The sequence below is a fragment of the Bos taurus genome, chromosome 5 (genome assembly GCF_002263795.3).
Source record: "Bos taurus isolate L1 Dominette 01449 registration number 42190680 breed Hereford chromosome 5, ARS-UCD2.0, whole genome shotgun sequence".
Lineage (NCBI taxonomy): Eukaryota > Metazoa > Chordata > Mammalia > Artiodactyla > Bovidae > Bos > Bos taurus.
This window is the reverse complement of record NC_037332.1, coordinates 73,630,536-73,653,469: the sequence shown is the minus strand read 5'-3', so window position 1 is coordinate 73,653,469 and position 22,934 is coordinate 73,630,536. Positions and strand designations below refer to the sequence as shown.

At 55.1% G+C, this 22,934-nt stretch overlaps 1 protein-coding gene across 1 annotated transcript; it reads right to left on the bottom strand.

Moving 5' to 3' along the window:
- Positions 1 to 1,620: 1,620 nt before the first annotated feature.
- MCM5 (minichromosome maintenance complex component 5) lies at positions 1,621 to 20,108 on the bottom strand. Its single transcript, NM_001075290.2, has 17 exons — positions 20,042 to 20,108; positions 19,619 to 19,793; positions 18,130 to 18,256; positions 17,907 to 18,035; positions 15,267 to 15,439; positions 14,256 to 14,411; positions 12,487 to 12,653; positions 11,918 to 12,089; positions 10,814 to 10,925; positions 9,311 to 9,454; positions 8,921 to 8,986; positions 8,511 to 8,687; positions 7,766 to 7,878; positions 5,942 to 6,070; positions 4,826 to 4,968; positions 2,841 to 2,968; positions 1,621 to 1,886 (listed from the first exon to the last, which is right to left on the bottom strand). Exons 2-17 carry the CDS (start codon positions 19,783 to 19,785, stop codon positions 1,785 to 1,787), a joined length of 2,205 nt encoding a protein of 734 aa, NP_001068758.2. The 5' UTR covers positions 19,786 to 19,793; positions 20,042 to 20,108; the 3' UTR covers positions 1,621 to 1,784.
- Positions 20,109 to 22,934: the final 2,826 nt, after the last annotated feature.

The window sequence follows — 22,934 nt, the reverse complement described above, 5'->3', positions numbered from 1 at the left end:
CTAATATCCAAAGTACATACGGAACTCATACAACAGCAAAAAATAAAAACCCCCAACAATCCAATTAAAAGATCGGTAGATCTGAATAAGCACCTGCCCAAAAGACATACAGATGGCCAACAGGTCCAGAAAAGCTGTTCAATATCACCGATCATCAGGGAAATGCAAGTCAATACTACAATGATACCAGCTCACACCTGTCAGAGGGCTATCAGCAAAAACACAACAAACAGTGCTGGTGAAGACGCGGGAACGAGGGGACGCTTGCACGCCGCTGGTGCGAAGGTAAACTGGGACAGGCACTAAGGGGAAGAGTATGGAGGCTCCTCAGAAGGCAAAGACAGAATTACTGTATAATCCCACAGACAGATACTTCTGGGTATTTATCTGAAGAAAATATGGTACAGTAATTTAAAAAGGTATCTGCACCCCCATTTTCCTTTCAGCATTATCTACAGTACACCAGGTCTCATCAACAGAACAATAAAAATGTCATACATACATACAGCGGAATACTATCCAGCCATTAAAAAATGAGATCCTGCAACGTGTGCCATGGATGGACCTTGAGGGCATTATATTAGGCAAACTAAGCAAGATGCAGAAAGTAATACTGCAAGACTGTAGATATATGTGGGATCAAAAAATACCAAGCTCATAGAGACACAGAAGAGGTGAGATGGTCCGCGGGCTGAGGCAGGTAAGTGCCGGCAGGAGCCACACACGGGTGAAGGGGGTTACAAGGCACAAACCTCCAGGCACACAATACATTACATCACGCAAATGTAACGTATGGCATAGTGACTGCAGTTATGAGATACACTGGGCATGTGAAAGCTGCCAAGAGGATAGATCTTTAAATTTCTCGTGACAAGAACACAAATCCTGTAATTACGTGTGGTGGATGCTAACTAGACCAAGAAAATGAAACGTCAAAAACAAACACACACACACATCCCTGGTGGTCTGGCGGTTAAGAGTCCACCTTGCAATACAGGGAACACAGTTCAATCCCCCGGTTTGGAAACTAAGATTCCACGTGCCACAGGGCAACTAAGCATGCATACTGCAACAAAGACCCAGCACAGCCAAAATTCAAAAGATAAAATACAACTTCAATGGCTTAAGAAAAGTCTCAGGCCCACAGAAGTCAGGCATCCCACTCAGGGTCACACAGTCTGAGGTGGCCCACCGGGAGAGAGCCAGCCTAGAACGGAATCCCAGTACTCTTACCTACTTTGTTCTAAGGCCCGGTGGGAATCCAGGTACCTGGATCCAAATGCCTGGATCAATCTCAGCACACTGCCTGGTTCCTTCTGGACGTTCACTCTTCTCCTAAACACATCCCTTGGAACTCACCCCCATGTACAGATGAAGAAACTGAGGTGCAGAACAGTTCAGTGAATCTGATGCAGAACCATAGCTCCTAACCACACATTAGCTGCTGGGGAGCAGCTTCGGGCTCTCGTAAGCACCCTTATACTCTGGGTCTTGCTGATTCTTACCAGCGCACATAGCACGCGCCCTGCCCAGAGCCCAAGGGGCACAGGCAAGTCAGAAACCCAGGTCTGCCAGGCTCCAAAGCCTGTCCTTGCAACCCGGTGCAGAAGCCCACAGATATCCACAAACACACCATGTCTTTATTACTTCTATAAATTTCCAAAAGCACATTTCCTGGATCTGCAGCCAGGGCAGACACCAGAGGCGGTGAGGCAGGGGGCGGTGGGGTCCCTCCGTCCAGAGTGCGAGGGTGGCTGGAGGCGGTGGCGGCGGCAACTGCAGGCTCACTTGAGGCGGTAGAGGACCTTGCGCTGCATGCGGTGTTGGATCTCGCCCCGCCGCAGCATGAGCTGCAGGACCTTGTGGATGGCGTGCTCCGGGTATTTCTGCGGGACACAGGGCAGGGTGAGAGGCGTGCCCCCAGACACCCCACGGTTCAGGAGCCCAGGCACCCCCTGCTCATGGGACTTTCCAGCCTTCACAACCTACCACTTTGCATTCTAAACGGGCTTGCCTGTCCTAGGCACCTACTACCTACCAAGCTTTGTTCTAAATCTTCACGTACTTAAACTCATTCCACCCCTCAACATCCCCGAGCAGCTGGTACGTGATCACTTTACATTTTACAGGGGAGGAAACGAAGGCACAGAGAGGCTAAGTCACTTACTACTTGCTCCATGGACTGGAGCCCAGCAGGCTCCTCTGTCCATGGGATTTCCCAGCAATACTGGAGTGGGTTGCCATTTCCTCCTCCAGGGGCTCTTCCCATCCCAGGGATTGAACCGAGGTCTCCTGAGTCTCCCTGCACTGGTAGGCGGATTCTTTACCACTCCTGACATCCCCGAACTCCTCCAAGTCTTGGTCTGCTCACCCTTCGAATGGGTGGGGTACCACCTACCACATAAACTGCCCTAAAGATGAAGAGGAGATGACATACACGAAAGGGAGCTGAGCCCAGAAACTAGACTGTCCATGTGACTTCAAAGATGGTGACAAGTTCCCCACAGATTCTAGAAGGCTAAGGCCCTTCCACCATCTATGGGATCAAGAGCTCTGTCCCCAGCGGGCTGGAAGGCTCACCCTCTGGTTCTGCACCCCCAACCCCACAAAGGGCAGGGAAGGAGGGGAAGGGAGAGACAAAGGGCTGGGGGAGCCTGGGAGGTCCCAGCAGAACCTCAGACCCCTGTCCTCTCCCTTTAATGCGACAGAGAAAGTCGCAAAGGGAGAGCGCTGGGGACAGGCCTGGGCCTAGAAACAGCCACCCCTACCCCACCCCAAGCCTGCCTGCTGAGCGCAGGGCACGGTACAGGGTGGGTGGGAACCCGGCCCTGGAGGCCCACCTGCTTGGTGAAGTCCTGGATGATGCTGTGCTCAGACACCTGGGAGCCGATGGCAAAGCGGCGCTTGAGCTGCTTCTCGATGCGGCTCAGCAGCTCCTGGTCCTCCTGGCTGGTGAAGCCTTCCACCCCTGTGGGTGCGAGGAGGGAGGCGGGTCAGCGGGTGGGGACCTCAGTCTGCCCACAGCGGGGAAGAGCCAGCCAGTCCCCGAAGAGAACATGAGAGGAAGACAGAGGGGGAGCCTGGGGACAGCCAAGGCCTGAGCGAGACGACGGACAGAGGCCTGGAGTCAAGGACAGGGCAGGCATGAGCAGAAGGATGCTGCAGGCAGAGGGAACAGCAGGTGCAAAGATTCAGAGGTGGGAAACATGCCCACTTCATTCAAAATCTAGTCGTAGGGCCAGGGACAGGGCCAGAGTGGGGGCCACATGGGGGCCAGGTCCCACAGGCTAGAGGGCACAGCCCAAGTTTTCCTGATTCTGGTGAGTGGAGCAGCCACTGGAAGGCTGTGAGGAGGGCCTCGAGCTGAGGACAGCACCTGGGCCCCAGGTGGCTAGACAAGTCAGGAAGACTTCCTGGAGGCGGCTACATCAGAATGCAAAGCTAGAGGGGACCCGCAGTGACCCAGGAGCATGCAGGCTGTCCTGAGACCACATCAGCGAGGCACCCCAAGCAGCCCTGGCAAGCAGCTCCTGATTTCCGACAACTGCTGGAAGGGGGTCTCCTCTGTTGACCCAGGCCTGCAGACGCCTTGGTGTTTCAGCTACAGAGAGGGGCGAGGTGGGAGGGGAGAAGCCGCTGAGAGGGACTTCAAGTTGAAATGAGTTCATGAGGCAAACTCTTATATAGCCTGCAAAGCCCAACTCTAATTACCCACCCCAAATCATACCCACTCTGTGCCCTCAAACATCCGAGGGAGCCCCCCATAACCAAATATCTCAGGGGACAGGAAGCCCCTCCAGGGCAGAGATTGAGTCGTCATCACCAGGGGGAGGGCAGAGGCAATCAGCCCCTACCCACTTCCCCGGCTCCAGCCACACTGGCCCTTGAACCTGTTGTCCCTGGGGTCTTGCCACTCAGCCCTTCCTCTACCCAGGGGCCCATCCCCACACTCCAGGGAGCCAGGTGTCTACTCATGCCCATCCCTGCTTCCTGCCACCTCCTGAGAGCCCATCCTGGGCCACCCGACGGGGACACAGCCCCGCCCCTCTCCAACACGCCTGACCTGCTGGAGTTCTCCCCTCTGCACTCCCGGCTCCCTGAGTTTGGCATGTCTGCCTCTGGTGTGTTTCCCCAGGAGAAAGGGGGCCTTGCAAGGTGGAACTCAAGAGATCTGCTTGCTCCTGCCCTCCTGGCACCTAAAATAGCCCGGCAGACACTAAGCCCTGTCTGCTGGCAAGGGAACACATTCGTCCCAGGGGAGCCTGGCACAGAGCTAACGCTCTGGGAAGTCCGCTCAGAGGCTTAGCCTGAAGCAGGCGGCAGGACTGATGGCAGCCTGACCCACGCTGGACTCAGGGTCAGGAGACCTGCACTCTAGCTGGGAGAACGGCGACCAACCTTGGGCACTGTGAACAGGCCTCTCTCGGTGTCAGTTTTCTCATCTCTAACAGGGGAAGGACTAAGCACCCAACCTGGCTTCTGGGGGCGGCTGTAAGTAAAACAGGGGAAGACCGTCGGAAGCGCTCAAACGGTTACAACTCAACAGGGCTGGTGAGTGCTGTTCTTAACCAATGATAAAACTGTGAGCCTTAATAATGGACTGGGCCTAAGAAGATTGTGCTCCAGGGTCTCCAGAGGCTGTTTTTCCCATCTTGGAACAAAATGGCTGGTGGGGGTGGGGACGGGGAGTGGGGGGTGGCTTCTTCGCAGGAGGAAGCACAGAGACCTCAGCAAGTGCAGAGAAGCAATCAGCACAGCAGGCATCCAGCATGAGCCCCACCCAGAGTCCACGGACCACCCGGCCTGTCTCCCCACACCTGCTCACCTGACAGGGTGCCAGACAAGGCGGCGTCCAGCGTGGACACCTGGAAGAGCCTCAGCGCCTCCTCCACGTCTGCCTCTGTGGCGAAAGGCTGCAGCTTCATCTTGCTGAGGGCCTCGGCGATGCGCACGATGGCCTCCAGCTGCCTGTGTGGGAGCAACGGGACGCCAGGGTGCACTCAGTCCATCGTCCCTCTTCTGTCCAGCCCCTTCACAGCGAAGGCTGCTGGTGGTCCCCGTGATCTATCTCTCTTAGTAACAGAACCCCAGCTTCTATTCCAGCACATGGTACCCAGCTACAAGACATTTCCCAGTCTCCATTGCATCCAGGTATGTCTGTGTGACTAAGATGTGGCCAGTATGTTTTATGTCCAAACGTTTTATGGGAACTTTAGGAAGTGTCCTTAAAAAAAAGGCACTTCTTTTCCTCCCTCTCCTGCCACCTGGAATGCAGGGGTAATGACTGGAGTTCGAGCAGCCACACTGGACAATGAGAATAAAGGTGAGCCTGAAGGAGCGCAAATTGCTGCTGATGACTGAAGAACCATCACACGATCCTAGACTACCTGCCTTCAAACATTTTCACCTAAGGTGGAAATAAACTCCCAATTTACTTAAGTGACTTTATTTGGACCTTCCATTATATAGAGCAAAACCCACTTCTATCTAATCAGTGCCGGAAGCAGGATTCAAATGAGGTAGGTTTAAGCTCTTAGTCACTCAATTGGATAAACTCACCACAGTGAAGAGAGTTAACAACTAAGACAACTGAGGCCCAGAAAAGGAAAGCAATCTCTCAGCCGTCACACGGTGGGCAGGAGGCAAGGACCAGGTCTCCTGACTCCATCCCTGGACCTTCCCTCACCCTCAGGCTTCCCTAAAATGGGGGAAGCTAGACAGAATTCAGAAGAGAGGCTTCCAGATTTTCCCAACAGTAAACAAAGCAAAAGATACGGATAATTAGGGAGGCCACTGTTTTCACTCCTAAAGGAGTGGTCCCTGCCCAGCAGCCTGATCATGGCCAGCACCAGTGGTCAGCAGTGGGTCCCAGCCCCAGACTTGCAGGGCACACCATGCCCTGTAAGCCGAGGCCACGCATCAGCCCACCCAGCCCGCTCACCGGACGGTGATGGGGATACTGGAGCGCCGGTCGCTGTCCCTCTCGTGCTGACGGGCCCCGCTCCGCATGATGATATACCGATTCTTCAGCTTCTCTGCGGCCTCTGCTGATAGCCGGGGGCCACACTTCCTGCAGGACAGGGGTTGGGGAGAGCAGCTGCCATGAGAGTGGGAAGGAATCTTGGGGTACCCACCCTGGCCAGCCTCTGCTGGCTTGCAGACACAGTTTCTGGGCCCACCAGATGGCAGGCTCACAGCGGTGCTTCCCCCCAACACATTCAGGGGTGAGATGTGCAATGACACCCACGAGAGGCTCCTGGTGACTGCTGTCCAGGGGCTAGAAGCATGCCAGACTAGGGGGTGAGGGGCTGGAAGGGTTGCAGCGGGGGACATTTGGTCAGATCCACCTGCACTCTATCCCCTCCACCCCACAGCCCCGCCCCAAGCCAACTGACAGTCACTGGTTTAGGGGAACCTCAGATCACCTACTCCAGGGCTTCCCTGGTGGCTCAAATGGTAAAGAATCTGCCTGCAATGCAGGAGACCTGGGCTCGACCCCTGGGTTGGGAAGATCCCCTGGAGGAGGGCATGGCAACCCACTCCAGTATTCTTGCCTGGGGAATCCCATGGACAGAGGAACCTGGAGAGCTACTGTCCGTGGGGTCTCAGAGTTAGACATGACTGAGTGACCGAGCCCAGAGGGAGGGAGGAAACTCCCCAAGGCCCCCTGGGACCTGGCATCAAGGGAGAACAAAAATTCAGGGCTCTCAGACTCACACACAATGGCCCAAGCCTCCAAGGGTGGGGCCGTGAAGAGCTCAGAACCATGACGAAGACCCCGGTACCACTGGGCACTAGGGCACTGGGACAAAAGCGGTGAGGAGGCACCAATCCAGATGCAGGACTTCACCTCCCATCAGAAAGGTACTCCAAGAGCCCTCCACCCCGGGTTTTAGCTCCAGTAAGAGACAGCGGAGGTGCGTGTCCAGAACCTTGGTACAGGAGCCAAAAGCACAGCCTGTGGAGCCAGGCACCTGGGTTCAAATCCTGGCTCCACTAGCTCCTGCCTGCAAACTTAGACAAGTTACTTAACCTTTCCTCGCCTCAGCTTCCCCATCTGTAAAATGGGATAACAATTCGCCAACCTCACAGGTTTGGGGAGAGGGATAAAGTTCACTTATGTATATATAGTAATCAGAGTTTCCTGGCGGTCTAATGGTTAGGATTCAGTGCTTTCACTATTAGGGCCCAGGTTCAATCCCTGGTCAAGGAACTGAGATCTTGCAAGCTGTGCAGCGCTACCCAAGTTTTAAAAAATTTTTAAAAATGCTCAGAATAACACCTGGCACAGAATAATCACTATATGTATGACTACCATCGCTGGCAGTCTGTGAGAACAACAATATTTAAGGCTGCATCTGCTGTTCACTAAGTGTTTATTCGGCACAGGGCCGTGCCAAGAGCTCATGAGTCATCTTGTGTGATTCTTAGAAAAACCTGAGGGCACAACCACCCCAGGAAAGCGAGGCTCAGAGGTCAGCTGATTTGCCTAAGGCCACACAGTGGGGGCAGGCGCTACCAGAGACCATGTCCACAACGCATCCCCACACATCAGAGTCAAGGGTGCCTTCAAGACCATCTAAACCCTCCACCCTCATTTTAGAAACGGGGAAGCTTGAGGCCAAGAGCCACGGAGTGGGTGACTGTAGTGGGAGGAAGAAGCAGAGCTAAACCCTAAGGGCTCATCTCAGGTATCCTGAAAGGGATCTCCCCAACCAGGGAAGACTGGCAACCCCACGCCCGGGGGCCAGCGTCTGCGACTCACGCGCGGCAGTAGGCGATGAACTTCTTCAGCTTGGCCAGGTCAATCTCGCCCTCCACGGCCTGGGCCTGTGTCAATGCGCTCACATGCAGCGTGATGACGTGTTTGGCCAGCATCTGGGAGGCAGAGGGGACCCAGGGTCAGCCCACAGGCCTTTCCGAGCCAGGTCCCAACACAGAGCTGGAGCAGGAAGAGAGGGAGGGCTCCCAGGGCTAGAACCAGTGGAGAGGAGGTGGCCCTTCTTTCCTTGGGGGCTGTCAGCTGGTAAAACAACATCCAGAGCTCCCAGGGCCCTCCCTGCTGCCCTGAGGCGGGGCGAGGCTGCCGGAGAACAAAACTCCACCCAGGGAGGCCGAGGCAGAGGCAGACAACCCTGAGACCAGACCCAGCTGGGCCCTGCATCTCCAGGCTTGCCTGTAACACAAGCCCTTCTCTTGAGTTCCTCCAGAAAGACTAAACGGAACTGGGGTTCTAATACTTGCAATCAAGGGTCAACCCCCTTGTTCCACATACAAAGGAACGACGCCCAGGGAATGAGAGACCCCAAATCAAACCACATGTGGTCCACAGGAGAGGCCGGACCAGGAGCCCCCAGTGCAGTGTTTCTGGAGTCTGCAACCCACCTCCTTGGGGGCCACTGACAGGCTGATCTGGTAGCCAGGACTCTGGACCCTTGAAGCCCCTAGTCTGCCCACCCTTCCTCCGCCCGAGACCTGCAGGCCTGGGAGGAGCCCGGCGCCCTACGCACCACATCCCTCTCCTCATTGTGCTCGTCCTTGACGATGAAGATCATGTCGAAGCGGGACAGGATGGTGGGCATGAAGTCGATGTTGTCCTCCCCCTTTGTCTCATCCCAGCGGCCGAACACCGAGTTGGCAGCAGCCAAGACGGAGCAGCGGGAGTTGAGGGTGGTGGTGATGCCAGCCTGAGAGGGGAGTATGGGGGCAGCAGAGGAGAGAAATGAGAACTCGGGCTCACAGCCTTCTCAGGTCACACTCACACACACACACACACGATTCCAGGACCACTGCTGCAGTCAACAGAGGCCGGACGCTCAGGACAGCCTGAGGGTGGGGCCCGGGCCCAGCCCTCCCAGCGCCCGGGGCATGGCTGGGCCAGGTTGCTCTGTGGTGAGTGGGCCCCAGGGAGGGTGCTCACCTTGGCGATAGAGATGGTCTGCTGCTCCATGGCCTCATGAATTGCCACACGGTCATCCTCTCGCATCTGTGTGCAAGAGAGGAATGTCCACCAGCTCCAGGTGAGGGGGCTGGGGTGCAGCGGGAGCAGGACACCCTACAGGAGCTACTGTTCCTAAGTCCCTGCTCCGTGCCAGCCAACGGCAGGAACCAGGTCACCTCTAGTCACACGGGTAACGTGCAGGCTTGGCTCTTGTCTCCCCACTCTCTAGGCTCGGAGAGCTTTAGTTATGCCCCTATAGTGATGGGAGGTCTCTACGTCATCCAAGGGGGTTTCTGCCATTCACGCCCCCAGCCCACGGCCACCAGGTGCCACCAGCACTGAGCCACCCCCTCGCCCTGCCAGGCTCACCTTGTCAAACTCATCAATACAGACGACACCTCCGTCGGCCAGGACCATGGCCCCGCCCTCCATGATGAAGTTCCGGGACGAGGGGTCCCTCATCACCGAGGCTGTCAGCCCGGCGGCGCTGCTGCCTTTCCCAGACGTGTACACCTGGGGGAGGGCCACGGGAGGGTCAGGGCCCAACACAGCCCCCCAGGCTCTGACCCCGGTGAGTCAAGGGGCCTCCAGAGCTGGAGCTCGCCCAGGGTCACACATCACAGCGGGGTGCAGAGCACAGACAATCTCAGCGTTCCTCCTCTGATGGGGGGCCACCAGCCCCAGCTGGCCTGGAGGCTCTCCCCAGGGCTGTTCATATCCATCACTCACCTGAGCCCGACTGTCTCATGAATCAGCCTCCAGGAGCTGGGCTCACTGAGCAGTAAACTGAGGCTGAGAGAAGTGACACTCTCCCAGTAAGGTGAACTCCGGACTCTCCGAAAAGCTTCCCCACCCTGAGTCCCATCATCTTTGTAGAGACCTGAGAACTACATGCTGCCAAGGGGCCTTTGAACTGTGGCAAGTCCAAAGCAAGGTGTGCTTAAGTGTATGAAATACACAGGAATTTCAAAGTTAGTGCTAAAAAGAATACAAGGTACCTTATTCAGGTTCTCTTATTTAAACCACATGCTGAAATAATAACATTTTACCCAGCTTAAACAGAATTAAGATTGTGTACTTGTAAGCTCTGCTGCTGCTGCTAAGTCGCTTCAGTCATGTCTGACTCTCTGCGACCGCATAGACGGCAGCCCAACAGGCTCCCCCGTCCCTGGGATTCTCCAGGCAAGAACACTGGAGTGGGTTGCCATTTCCTTCTCCAATGCATGAAAGTGAAAAGTGAAAGTGAAGTCGCTCAGTCGTGTCTGACTCTTAGTGACCCCATGGACTGCAGCCCACCAGGCTCCTCCATCCATGGGATTTTCCAGGCAAGAGTACTAGAGTGGGGTGCCATTGCCTTCTCCTTTGTAAGCTCAGTCATGTCCAACTCTTTTGCAAGCCCACAGACTGTAGCCCACCAGGGTTCTCTGTGCATGGAATTTCCCAGTCAATACTGGAGTGGTTTGCCATTTCCTTCTCCAGGGGATCTCTCCAACCCAGGAATAGAACCTGTGTCTCCTGCATTAGCAGGGCGATTCTTGACCACTGAGCCATCTGGGAAGCCCATCACCGCTTCCTTTTGCTTTTCTAAGAGGCTACTAGGAAATGTACACTCCTCGAGGCTCACAGCTAGAGTCCACGTGTCTCCACCGGGCAGCACTGCCAGAGGACACCTGACCCACCCCACGTCTACCCAGAGGCCACGCTTCCCCCCATGAGACCACACAGCCATCCTCACCCCACTCCGATCCCCCAGATGTGCTGATCACCACACAGGGGACCCGGCTGACCGGACACTCTCTCCCCTGTGGCCCCTCCTGCAGCTTTATCCCTGTGGGGAAGCCAGGGCAGGCAGAGGTCATCCGGGACACTCACCCCAATGGGTGAGCACTTCTCCACGAACTTCAGCAGCTGGGACTTGGCTGTCCCCGGGTCCCCCAGCATCAACAGGTTGATGTCTCCTCGGCGAGTGAGGCCATCTGGGAGCCTGGGGAGATGGGCAGGAAGGCCAGGTGAGCAAGAGGAGAATCCAGCGAGGGCTGGCTGGTCACAGCGGTCTGGCTATCACTCCCATCCCACCACGTCATGAGCCCTGGAGTAGGTGGGAGGTGGGGGCTCTGGCCTGAGAGCCACATTCCTAGCCAGCTCTATCTCCTAGCCTCCTCTGCGGTGACCTGCCACCCAGGAAGGGGAGGGTCAAAGGAAAATGACACCAAGAGCTGGGCTCGGGCACACACAGACAGCATCTGATAAACACATGCCCCAGCTGGAGAGATGGGACCTGCCAGCGTGCTGCTGGTGGTACCGTGGAGCAGACACCAAGAGGGCAGGCTCCAGGCCAGGACACGTGCCTGTTAGCAGTCTCTTTAATGCTCTATGCCTCAGTTTCCTCATCTATGAAATGGGCTCAACCATAGCTTTCTCATAGGGCTAACTTGAGAACTGGGTTGCAAATATATGAAAACATTCAGAAGACTGTCTGGCACATGATAAGAACTCAGTAACTGGTAGCTGCCAGTAACATTATCACTCTCTTTATCTCTACTGTTTCAGAATCTCAAAAGGACACACAATGTCCCCTGAGTGTTAGGCTTCCATCTGTTGTATTTATATGGACATCTGGGTACAAAGGGGTGGTGTCTCTTGCCTAAAATTGCACAGTAAGTAAGTAGTTATCAGAGATTTAATCCCCGGTCTCCAGACTCCACGCCCAGAGCTCTCTCTACTACATCTGCCAGGTCCCCCAAATTGCCCCACCAACCCAGGGTCGGGGGGACTGCTCTGCAGGGAGGGCATGGATCGGCCCCCCACCAGCTGACAGCAACCCTGGGAGGTGGGAAGAGTGCCTGAGAGTAGGAGGCGGGACTGAAGGTCCCGGGCAGATGGAAAGAGTATTCCCGTCCTACCCATCCAACAGCTGCCCTGCTGTGGGCAAGTCACCCGTCCTCTCCCTGGACCTGGGAAGGCTTGGACCCCCACCTCTTTCGGGAGCCCCCGAAGAGCAGGCAGGCGATGGCCTTCTTCATGTCGGTGCCCCCGAAGATGGAGGGGGCAATGCTCTTGGAGATGAGCTCGTAGATGTTGGGGAGGGCGGCCAGCCGCCGGAACTCCTCCTCCTCCTGCGGGGTCATGGCACCAGCAAAGGTGCGGCCTGGGAGGGCAGAGGGGGCACGGGTGCATGAGGGCCCACCCTCCCAGCCCCGGGCCTCCCAGTGGGCAAGGCCCTCAGAGCCTGGCAGCATAAGCATCAGTCTGAGCACAGACAGACCCCACCTCTCGCCTGAGGGCTGGGCCTGTGTGCTGCAGGCTCCAGTGAGCAAGGGGAGGACCTGGAAGGGAGGTGAGGAGTAGAGGCCAGATCAGAGGGGCCCTCAGAGACCACCAGGATGTCTTCTACCTTGCTGAGGGCAGTGACAGGTATCTTTGGTTATGAAAGCACTGCTCTCCCTGGCTGCCGTGCGGAACAGAGTGTAGGGGCGGGGGTGTAGACAGGGGGAGTAGGAGAGGCCTGGGGAGGGACAAGGGGAGTTGGCCCAAAGCCCACTCACCAGAGCCATCTGTGTCCACCTGGATGCCCAAGACCCGGATGTAGGCACTCCGGATGCCCACACCCACTCTGTCGCGGCCCCTGTTGGAGGTCAGGCCAAACTTCTTGATGGAGTAGATGCCCATGATGGTGACCCTGTTCCCAGGGACGACCTTGTCACACAGGTACCTAAGAGGAGGGTGGGGAGGAAGGAGGAAGAAGGTGAGTCTGGTGGGGGCAGGAGTCCCTGGCTCCCACCATCCCGTCACGCTCGCTGTTCACCTCAGCATCTCTACAGGAGAATTCACGAGCTGATCTGGCTCTAGCCGCCACTCTGCCCCAGGGTTCTCACCCTCTCACCACGACCCAGCCCACGTTTGGACGGCATAGCTGCTGGGAGGAGGACAATCCTTGGTCATGGCAGCGGCCTGACTGGGTAGGGTCAGAAGGCCCACCCCCAGCTCCTCAGGTTCCCCATGTCCACCTGGCCTGCTGTCAGAAGCACTGCAAGGCTCCCCTCAGCCATCGCAGGGGAAGCCTTCCTCCTGATGCCCTCCCAGCCTCCCTGCAACGGCCACTCCCCATTTTTGCCTCTTCACAGCTCCACGAAGCTCAGGCAAGTCATTTTGCACCTGGATTTTAATCTCCTCTTTAAGAAAAAAAAATACTGCAACAAGGAAGTCTCCAAGGCCCTCCGGCCAGAACTGTGCTCCAATGCCACGTGGACAGGATGCTGGGGCACGTATTCATACCCTGCCACTTACAAGCCGTGTGACCTCAAAGAAGTCACTGCACCTCTCTGACCCTGGAGGGCTTTGATGAAGTGATCTGACCTGCTGGGTTACTGTGGGATCAAGTGAGGTACCAGACCCAGAAGGGCATTAGGCAAAATAGAGTCCCATTCCTATAGGACCCTCACTGTCACTGTTAACATTCTGGGACTCCTCTCTTCCCAGATCCCACTTCTTCAGCTTTAAATCTAACCCCAGACTGCACAAGTAATCTAACACCAAATACTTAATCTGTATGAAGGAACTGTAGTAAACACTTCACGTGCATTTTCTACTTTAAATCTCCCAGCAGTGATGAGAGATTAAGGCCCGTCACTGTCCCCATTTTCCTGGTGAGGAGACTGAGGCTCAGTGAGCTCACGTCACCTGCTCAGCAGTCTGACCTCTACACCTTCCACTGTCCCTGAAGGAGCAACAACCTGTGGATCCCCTCGTCCGAAAAGCGACTGCACAGACTACCTGCTTGAGGTATCAGGGTGCGTGAGCCCAGGCGAAGAAGCCCTGTCCATATCTCCACGCCATCCTCCGAGGTCTCTGGAAGGGGACCAGGCCAGCCCAGCACCCTCTCCACACTTTCCGATTACCCAGAAACATCCAAAAAGAATCTTAACAGAAAGCCCAGGGTGGGCCTCAGCCTGGGAAGAGGGTCCTCCCCACCCTGCCGTTGGCCGACCAGCTGTGCCACCTCAGGCCTCCTGGTTCTAAGAGCACCAGGGAGACTCTGCAGGAAGAATGCAGGCAGCAGAAGCCAGACCCCTCCACTCAGGGAGCTGGTCACACGTGAGACTGACCCGCCCCTGCAGAATACTGGAGACGAGGGGAAGAAAAGCCTGGAGGAAGCACCAGGCACAGAGCAAGTTTCCATAATTAGCCCTGTTCCCTGCTCCCTACTGCACTCGGGGTCCACATATGGCCCCTGACTCAGGGGCGGGAGGCATGGCCAGCCAGCCTGCTCACAGCCCTGATCCCGTGTCGGTGGCACAGCCAGGGGCCCGCTCACCGGTCACAGTAGAGCTGCATGTGCCGGGGCATCTCCCCGTGCGGCACGGCGTCCGGCAGCTCCTGCAGCTTCAGGGTCTGGAAGTCCACGCACTTGCACTTGTCTGGCATGATGAAGTACGGGTCCAGTGGACACTTGGGGCGCCCAGCCTGATCCCTGTAAGAAGAGAGGAGAAAAGAGTCACCAGAGCTACCCCCAGAGCCCCAAGCCCAGGGAACCCATCATACAAGTCAGCGACAAGCCTGGCCAGTGGCAAGTTCAGGGTCTCCAGGAAAAGCTCAGGGAAGGTGCTAGAGGACGGCAGCTCGGCGGGTGGAATATATGGGGTTAGGGTTGGGGAGGCCTGCTTGGAACCTGCCTCTCCCATTAACCCGTGTTAGACAGCCACATGGGGGTGTCTGGCAGGCAGCCAGACTGGAGTCTGGGGTTCAGTGGAAACACACATCTGCATGTCCTCTGCACTCAGGGTACTCAAAAACCCAGATCAAAAAGGAATTAAGTGTAGAAAAGAGAAGTGTGGCTAAGCCTGAGATTAGGAAGCACAGGGGAACCAGCAGCCAGAAAGGGTGAGGGCCCTGAAGATCAGGGTCTGCAATCATGTTCTGAAAGAAGCCAGAGACACATATTTTCTGTCTGTGGGCCACGAGGCCACAGGCAACCAGCCATAGGCCACATGTAAACCAAGGAGCCTGGCATGTTCCTGGGTCTCTGCCCCAGACCTGCCCCAGCGAGCCAGGGTTTAAAGATTCCAGGTGGACTCCCCACCCCAGCCCCCTGCACAGCTGCCTGGGTTCCCTGGAGGGACAGAACTCACCACCACAGAGGGGCAGGGGGACACCACCCTGTTCTCAACCCCAGGATCCAGGACGTCCGCTTGGGCCTACGCCCATAGGGCACGCCGCGGCGCCAGCCCCTCCCGGCTGCAGGGCTTCCTCCTCATCCTTTACACCTCTGCTCAGACATCTCCCCGTCACCCCCCAGGGTGCCACAGGGCCCGCGAAGCCCACTCACGTGTTGCACTTCCGGGGCAGGGCATAGCCCTCCAGGCCGGGGCGCATGGCGATGTTGGTGAGCGTGCTGTGGCAGCTGCGACACTGGATGGAGATGCGGGTGGCCTTGGCGCGGACCCCCGAGGCTGCGATCACGATGCCCGGGATCTTCACCAGGTGTGACATTGTGTCCGACTGCAACAGAGCCGCAGGGAGGGGGCTGGGTGAGGGGAGCCAGGGACCCCGAGATCACGCATCAAGAATCTCTTCTATTCTAATGTCTGCTCAAGTATTTAGGCATAAAGTGCCATGTCTGTGATTTACTTTAAAATCCTTCAGCAGAAAAAAGGAGAAAGGAAGTAAGGCAAAATATTAACAGCTGTTAAACCCAGATGGAGGCAGATGGGGTCATTACACTATTCTCGCTACTCTTTAAAATATATATATTTATTTATTTGGTAGTGCCTGGTCTTAATTGTGGCACTTAGTGTATATATACATAAATATATGTGTGTTTGTGTATATATATATATATTTAATTGCAGCATGTGGGATCTAGTTTCCTGATCAGGGATTGAAGCCCGGTCCCCTGCATTGGAAGCAGAGTCTTAGTCACTGGGCCATCAGGGATGCCCCTCTCACTACTTTTGTGTGTGATATTTTTATAATAAAAAGCAAAATAAAACAAGAAAAGTTCCTTTTATCATCATCTTTTCTTCCTATTTTCAGCAGGTGTTCTGGGACAGGCAGGTAGGCTATGGGTTCCAGCTGATGCCCCCTCTGAAGCCAGGGGGGTGGAGAGGGGAGAAGGAAGGAGGCTGACCCTCTCTGGTGATTGAGACCAGGGGCACACGTGCCCAGGGGACCCCAGAACTGCTGACACCCACCTCAGAGCTTGCTTCTGGAAAACACTCTATAGAGTGCAGGGATCTGAGCCCCCAGGATTGTAAAGGACTGGGGCTGCCTCAGCCCCGAGGCCACCCTGACGAGTGATCCTTCTAGAGAGGGCTTCTCCTCTGCCACAGAACGCCCACCCAAGCAGGCCAGTCACTGGGTTTTCCAATGGGGCTGAGAAGAGGAAATCTGTTCAAGTGGGGCTGAGGTTTGCTTTTCTGAGGGAACAGCTGCCCCACAAAACAAGCCCAAATCCGCCTCCATGGACAGGCAGACATGATGCTCGGTTTCGTTTCAAGTGCGGGCCCGCCTGCGCCTCCCCCCTCACCCCCCTAGGCTGGTGCAGCGCACAGACACAAAGCTAGCTCACGCCACAGCTTCACGAGCCCGCAGCCTGGCCCTGCTCCTGTAACAGACGTGCCACGGTGCCAACCAAGGAAGGTCTGGTGGGGACCTGAACTGCGCAGCGGGACATGAGGGCTGCAGCAAAAGCCAGTGCGTGGCCTTTTGGTGGCACAACCTGGGCCCAGAGCTCACCAGGCACAGGCGCGCGCATCCTTGCATCTGCTTCTCACAACCACCTTCTGACAGAAAAATCAACGTTCGACCCTCATGTCCTCCTCAGGAAACTCCCCTGGGTCCCACTCCTGCCCGCTTTATAAATTCTCCTTTCACTTGGCAGCCAGAGGAAGCTTTTAAAGTCGGAATCAGCCCATCCTCCTACGTAGCTCTCAATCCGAACTCCTTTCCATAGCAGCTAAGGCCCTGGCCATCTGGCTCTCCACTCGCTCCCTCCGCTCCTCTCCCCTGCCCTTACTCCCTGGGGTCCAGCCACAGCAGCTGCCATCTGCCCCATGTCTGGCCCTTGGAATGGCTGCTCTCCCCACCCCAGTGCCTTTGCACATGCCTTTCCTTGAGCCCGGAACACTCCCCCCTTGAGCTGTCACAGGGTCATACATCCCTCAGACTCGTGCCAACACCACTGCTTCAGAGAAGCCTTCTCCAACCGCCACCCAGCCCCTCACGTTGATCCCGTTTCTTCTTCTTCGTGGCTCATGTCCTGGGACCTGAAACCAGCTCAAGTGCTCCTTGTCTGTTTCTCTCACTATAAGCTCCACAGAACCAGGAACCTACCGTCTACAGTGAAAGTCGAACCCAGCATCTGGTGTGAGGCAGCCACTCAGAAAGTGTTTGCTGGGTGGCAGACTGGCCCTACCCAGCTTTCCCGTGGCCCCATCACTCTCCAGTCACACTGAGTGTCCTTCCCTCAGCCTGGTACACGCCCTGGCCCCTCACCTTGCAAGCTTTACACTAGCTATGCCCTGCCCTCCTCTCCCCACCCCGTGTGCCCTCCCAGCTGTTTGCACGCTGCTCGTTCTCACCCACAGGTCTCCACTCGGATGTCCCCTCTGGAAAGCAGCCTTCTCTATCTTTTCCAGAGGGGCCCTATGCGTTCTCATCACTTTCCAATTTCTCCCATTGCTCTCACAGTCACCTACAGTTATTGTGGTGATGTTAACCATTTATCCAGTCTCCCAGGGAAAGAAGCTTGTCCTTGAGTTCACTACTGCTCCTCCAGGACCCAACTCATGTCCTGCCCACAGAAGGAGCTCAGCCAACATTTGTCCAAGGAGCTAATTTTCCAGAGGCAGAAACAGGCTCAGAAAAGTTGAATGAGTTGCTCAGGGTCGCACAGCTGGCACTCAGGTCTCTCTCCAAAACCCCTCCACGCACACAGCCACCACCGCCACCCTCCGAGAGGACCCACCTTCAGGCTACGGATGCTGGACGGGCTGGCATCCGACTTGAGCATGACCTGGATGTCCTGGAGTACCTCGTCACCAGCAGGCCGCGGCCGGGTCACCTCATCAGCCACCTCCTTGGCAGCTTCTTCCAGCTGGAGATGGGGAGGGGACAGGCTGTGAGTGACCACAGCGGGGCCAGCCCTGGGAGTTCCAGGGCAAGGGTTCCGGGGCAGGGGTCCCACTCACCAGCTGCAAGTGTTCGGCTGGCTGCTTGTACAAGTAGTCAGCCAGCTCCTCGTCGAAGCTGGCCAGGTCCTCCATCTCCACCTCGATCCAGTACTCCCCCAGGTTATAATGCCGCTTGAGTTCATCCCTGGAGTAGGTGCAGGGACAGGCACAGATTAGAGAAGGCAATACTGGCAGAGGCGCACCCACACCCTGAGTCTGCCTACACCACTAGCTTCCCAAACACATTGAGCTCCAGGTGGATCTGCTATAACCCAGCAAACCATCTGCTCCCCCCTCCACAGAAGCATCTTTCAAAGCAAGCTCCATGGAAGCAGTCCAAGTCATTATCAAAGAACAGTTCAAAGTTCACACACAAGTCTGGGAGACTCTCACTGCAAACCAGTCCTTTCACTGGACTCCCTGGAGCCTTTAACCCTCTCTCAGATACTAACAAGGCACACAGCTGGAACCTGGCAATGAAAGGCAGCAGAGACCATGCCTGTCTTATCAACCACCAGACTCTTTTTAAGAGCATCCCGTGAGACTATTATCCCCAAAACACTTTTGGGGGCCACTGACCTCCTCAGCCTCATCCCTTTCTACCTTATGTCCAGAGCCACATAAACAGCCAGTCTGGCTCTGAGAGCCCCTTGTTGTAAGAGGCCACCCCATACTGCCCATGCATGCACCTCCTGCTATCAGAAATGCCTTCCACACCAGATACTCTTCTCTCAGCTCTAGATCACCAGAAGCCTCCCCTAACTCCTCTTGTACACTCCTCCTTTGAGGCAATCATCACCTTGTAATTTACGTGGACATGCCTATGCCTCAGTCCCACTGATTCAAAAGCTCCTCGAGGGCAAGTAGTATGAATCTTTTCATCTTTGTACCCTAGGGTTTGGCACACAGATGGTCAGTGTCAGCTGGTGCATGAATAAATAGAAGCAGGAGTGGCTATGCCCATTTTACTGATGAAGAAACTGAGGCTCAGAGAGACTGTCACTTGGAAGTCACTGAGCTAATAATGCATCAGGCCCAAGTTTGGACCTGCAAATCCATGCTGTCTGCATTTAAGGGCCTACAGGATTTGGTGGGATGTCACCATTGTATAATGACTAGGAGCAGGGGCTTTGCCCAGCTCATTCAGTGCTGCAGCTCACCACCTAGAACAGTGGCTGGCATGCAGCAGGTGCTCAGTCAATAGAAGCTGACTGAGTGGAAGGAATGAATGAGTGCGCAAGTAAGGTAAAGCATAACTACCATCTCCAGAGAACTGAAGATAACTCGCTTCACAAAGTATTGCAGGCATAACATAGAAGGACTGTAAGAAACAGATGAATAAAAGCAAATCCTGGGAAAAGAACCAAAGGGCCCAGGTGACTCACTCAAAAGTTAACTTCAGATATGAAATGTACAAAACCAAACGCCACGAGGGTGCGGGCCCCAGCGAGTGGAACGTAGCACCGCTGGGACCGCATCTCCTCTCTTGTCCCGCTCCGGCACGCACCTGTACTTGAAAGTGAAGCCGGTACGGTCGGTGCCCACCCGGTACTGCCGCAGGAACTCCTTAAAGCGCCTCTGCAGCTGCGATTTGCGGGCCTGCCCCTCATCGGCCGCGTTGTCGCCCCCGAAGCTGTCACTGTAGAAAATGCCGGGGTCGTCGAAGCCCGACATGACTGCACCTGACGCGGAACAAGGAGATGGAGGAGACTGAAGGGCAGATGGGGGCGTGCGGCGTCCCCTCCGACACGCAGGTCCTCGGCTCCGAATGCAAGGCAGACGTGAGCCCTGTTCCGCCTCCCAGACCTCGACCAAAGCTCTCCCATGAGATACCCCTGTCCAGCCCTACTGCGCCCCAAATGCAGACGCCGGCCGTCTCCCGGGGGGGGCTGGCTCCGAGGGGCCCACTCCCCAGCTCCGCCAGCCTCACCTCTGCCTTCCCGCGCTCCCCGGAACCGCAGACACAAGAGCCCCCACAGTCCACTGCAGCGTTTCGCGGGAAAAACCAGATGCAGCGTTTGGACGCCGCGGCAGCTGCGCCCTCATTGGTTCGCCGAGACCCCGAGGCCAGCGATTGGGCCGCTCTGCGCCTGAGGGTCCCGCCTCCAAAGAAACTGCTGAAGGGGATTGGCTGCAGGGCGCAGGACGTCGGGATACCCTCCTTCCGGGCTCCATTTTGCTTGCGGGACAATTTGGCGCGAAACTGACCCGGAGGAAGCGGCGGGGCGGAGCGCAAAGATGGCGGAGGGGAGGACGTTAATGTGTACTCGTCTTAAGCCTTTTTCAGGAGGAAATGACCCCTTTCCGACCACGGGCGGAAGAAGCTATAGGTACCTGAGAAGTACTTGCTTCTCAAGGTGTAGTCACTTGCTGGGTGTGAGCCTGCTGTCCCCTAGCGTCTGGAGGGGGCGCTGCCCTCCTGCCCTCCCAGCTCTCACGCCTAAACAAGTTGGGGATTAATTAGAAATAATCCACCTGTGGTCTCCTTAACGCCTCTAGGACTAAAGTCAGACTTGGGACTCCAGGAATGTTTTCTTAGGCCCAAATGGTGTTTTATGTTTTTGTTTTTTAAGTTGTAGAAGAGTTTTTATTATCTGGCAATGCTTAAAATTTGCAAAAATTCACGACCAGATTCCTAGTCTAGGTTACAAAAACGGGAAGATCCAGCAAAACCTGACGGATTCTCAAGCGGCAGCAAGGACTGCATAATCTCCCCTCCCTTCTTTTTTTTCCATTCTCACTGGAAACACTAGCTACAGGAACCATCTTTTTATTCCGTAGTCTACATTGACACATTTACGGGCAGTGTTTAAAATATGAGTCTGTTTAAAGGTGTCAAAATTATGCCAAATGAATCTGATCCTTCAGGGAGGTCCCTCTGCATGGAGACATAGCTCTAATTCATTCTAGTTAACAGCTCTTTAATCTTCCACCGTGTGAATAGAATACAGAATATTAAGCCATTTTCCTGTTAGTAGAATTTAAAGTGGTTCTATCGCCCCTCCCTCTCTTCCTTCCTTTCTTTGTCACTGCAAACAATGAGTACTGGTATCCTTGTCACAGAAAATTGGAAACTGGGCCTGAGTGAAAAGAGCCAAGTAAATATTTTGAATGCCTACTCTTGGTATACATCATCACACAAACAGTGGCTTCTAGACCTAGTTGCTATGCTATTTGGAATCTCCCAAGAAGCCGAAGAATTGATGCTTTTGAACTGTGGTGTTGGAGAAGACTCTTGAGAGTTCCTTGGACTGCAAGGAGATCCAACCAGTCCATTCTGAAGGAGATCAGCCCTGGGATTTCTTTGGAAGGAATGATGCTAAAGCTGAAACTCCAGTACTTTGGCCACCTCATGCGAAGAGTTGACTCACTGGAAAAGACTCTGGTGCTGGGAGGGATTGGGGGCAGGAGGAGAAGGGGACGACAGAGGATGAGATGGCTGGATGGTATCACTGACTTGATGGACGTGAGTCTGAGTGAACTCTGGGAGTTGGTGATGGACAGGGAGGCCTGGCGTGCTGCGATTCATAGGGTCGCAAAGAGTCGGACACGACTGAGCGACTGAACTGAACTGAAGAAGCTTTTGGTAACGAGCCATTGCAGAGTTCTGCTCCAAGTCTCCAGAATCAGCCTCTCAGATTGGGGGTCCATGATACCCAGGTATCCTGATGTCACCAGCCACAGACTGGGGTTTGGAGACCACTAGACCCGCCTCCCAGCTGTGGGATGCAGGTGGTTGTTAGTTTGCCAGCGAGCAAATGGAGACGTGAAGTGACTTGACCAGGTTCCAGACTTACTTCACAGAGCCATAACTAGGGACAGAGGTCTCCTGGATCCGTGTTCACATTCGAGTCTCATTAAGGAAAAGCTTTGTCCTTTGCTTTGCTAAATACACTTGCAACCTGGGGCTTTCACTCTCCCAGACTGAGGGACTACATTTTTACTTTCAGTGGCTTTTAAGACTTTGGGGCTTCCCTGGTGGCTCGGTCAGTAAAGAATTTGCCTGCAACATAGAGACTGGAGTTCAGTCCCTGGGTTGGGAAGATCCTATGAAGGGAATGGCTACCCACTCCAGAATTGGAGAATTCCATGGACAGAGAAGCCCGGTGGGCTATAGTCCATGGGGGTCACAAAGAGTCAGACACTACTGAGCAACTAACACACTTTGAGGACTTCGGACAATGGAAAAGGCTTGGATCTAGAGCTGGCCAGACCTGGTTTAAATCCCTCCTGACCCTCTAGAAGTGGTAACTCCTCAGTTTTTCTGAGGATCAAATGAGATGACATCATGTGAGGTGACTCGCACAGTAAAAAATCACTTGGCAAGAATCACAGAACACTGATCTCCCTCGTTTCATTATTAAGAGTTCACGTTGTGTGCTGTTGGCATTTTACATGCATCTCATTTGCTTCTCAAGACAGGTGAGCTGGGTCTCTGAATTGGTGTTAAAGGTGTCAAAATTGAGCCCCAGAAGGGTTAATACCTAACCCCAAAGGCAGTTACAGAAAGAAGAAAACCAGGGTTCTTACTCCAGTCCCTACAATTCACTGTACAAGACAGATCTTATTCCAGAATTTGCAGCTTTACAGTGAATCCCGTCCTTGGTAAAGCTGTCTTCCATCAAGCAGGGTTCACCCCAAAGACGTGCCCACTGCCTGCTTCAAGGTCGCCCCCACCACCCTCGGAACAGAGCACAACATCTCAAACTGGCTCCTGTGTCACCCGCACTTTCACCTTCTGCCCACCAGACTTTCAAGAAACATGTGAGGAAAAAAGGTCAGTTCCCCAAGGGTAACAGAGCCCAAGAAAAACACATCAAGTT

Excerpts from the sequence above, each read along its gene's own strand:
- MCM5 (NM_001075290.2), bottom strand. The coding sequence starts at position 19,785 with ATGTCGGGCTTCGACGACCCCGGCATTTTCTACAGTGACAGCTTCGGG. Across the intron at positions 6,071-7,765 it reads TTCATCGCCTACTGCCGCGC|GAAGTGTGGCCCCCGGCTAT; the intron begins GTGAGTCGCAGA and ends CCTGTCCTGCAG. Across the intron at positions 1,887-2,840 it reads TCCAGGACTTCACCAAGCAG|AAATACCCGGAGCACGCCAT; the intron begins GTGGGCCTCCAG and ends TGTGTCCCGCAG.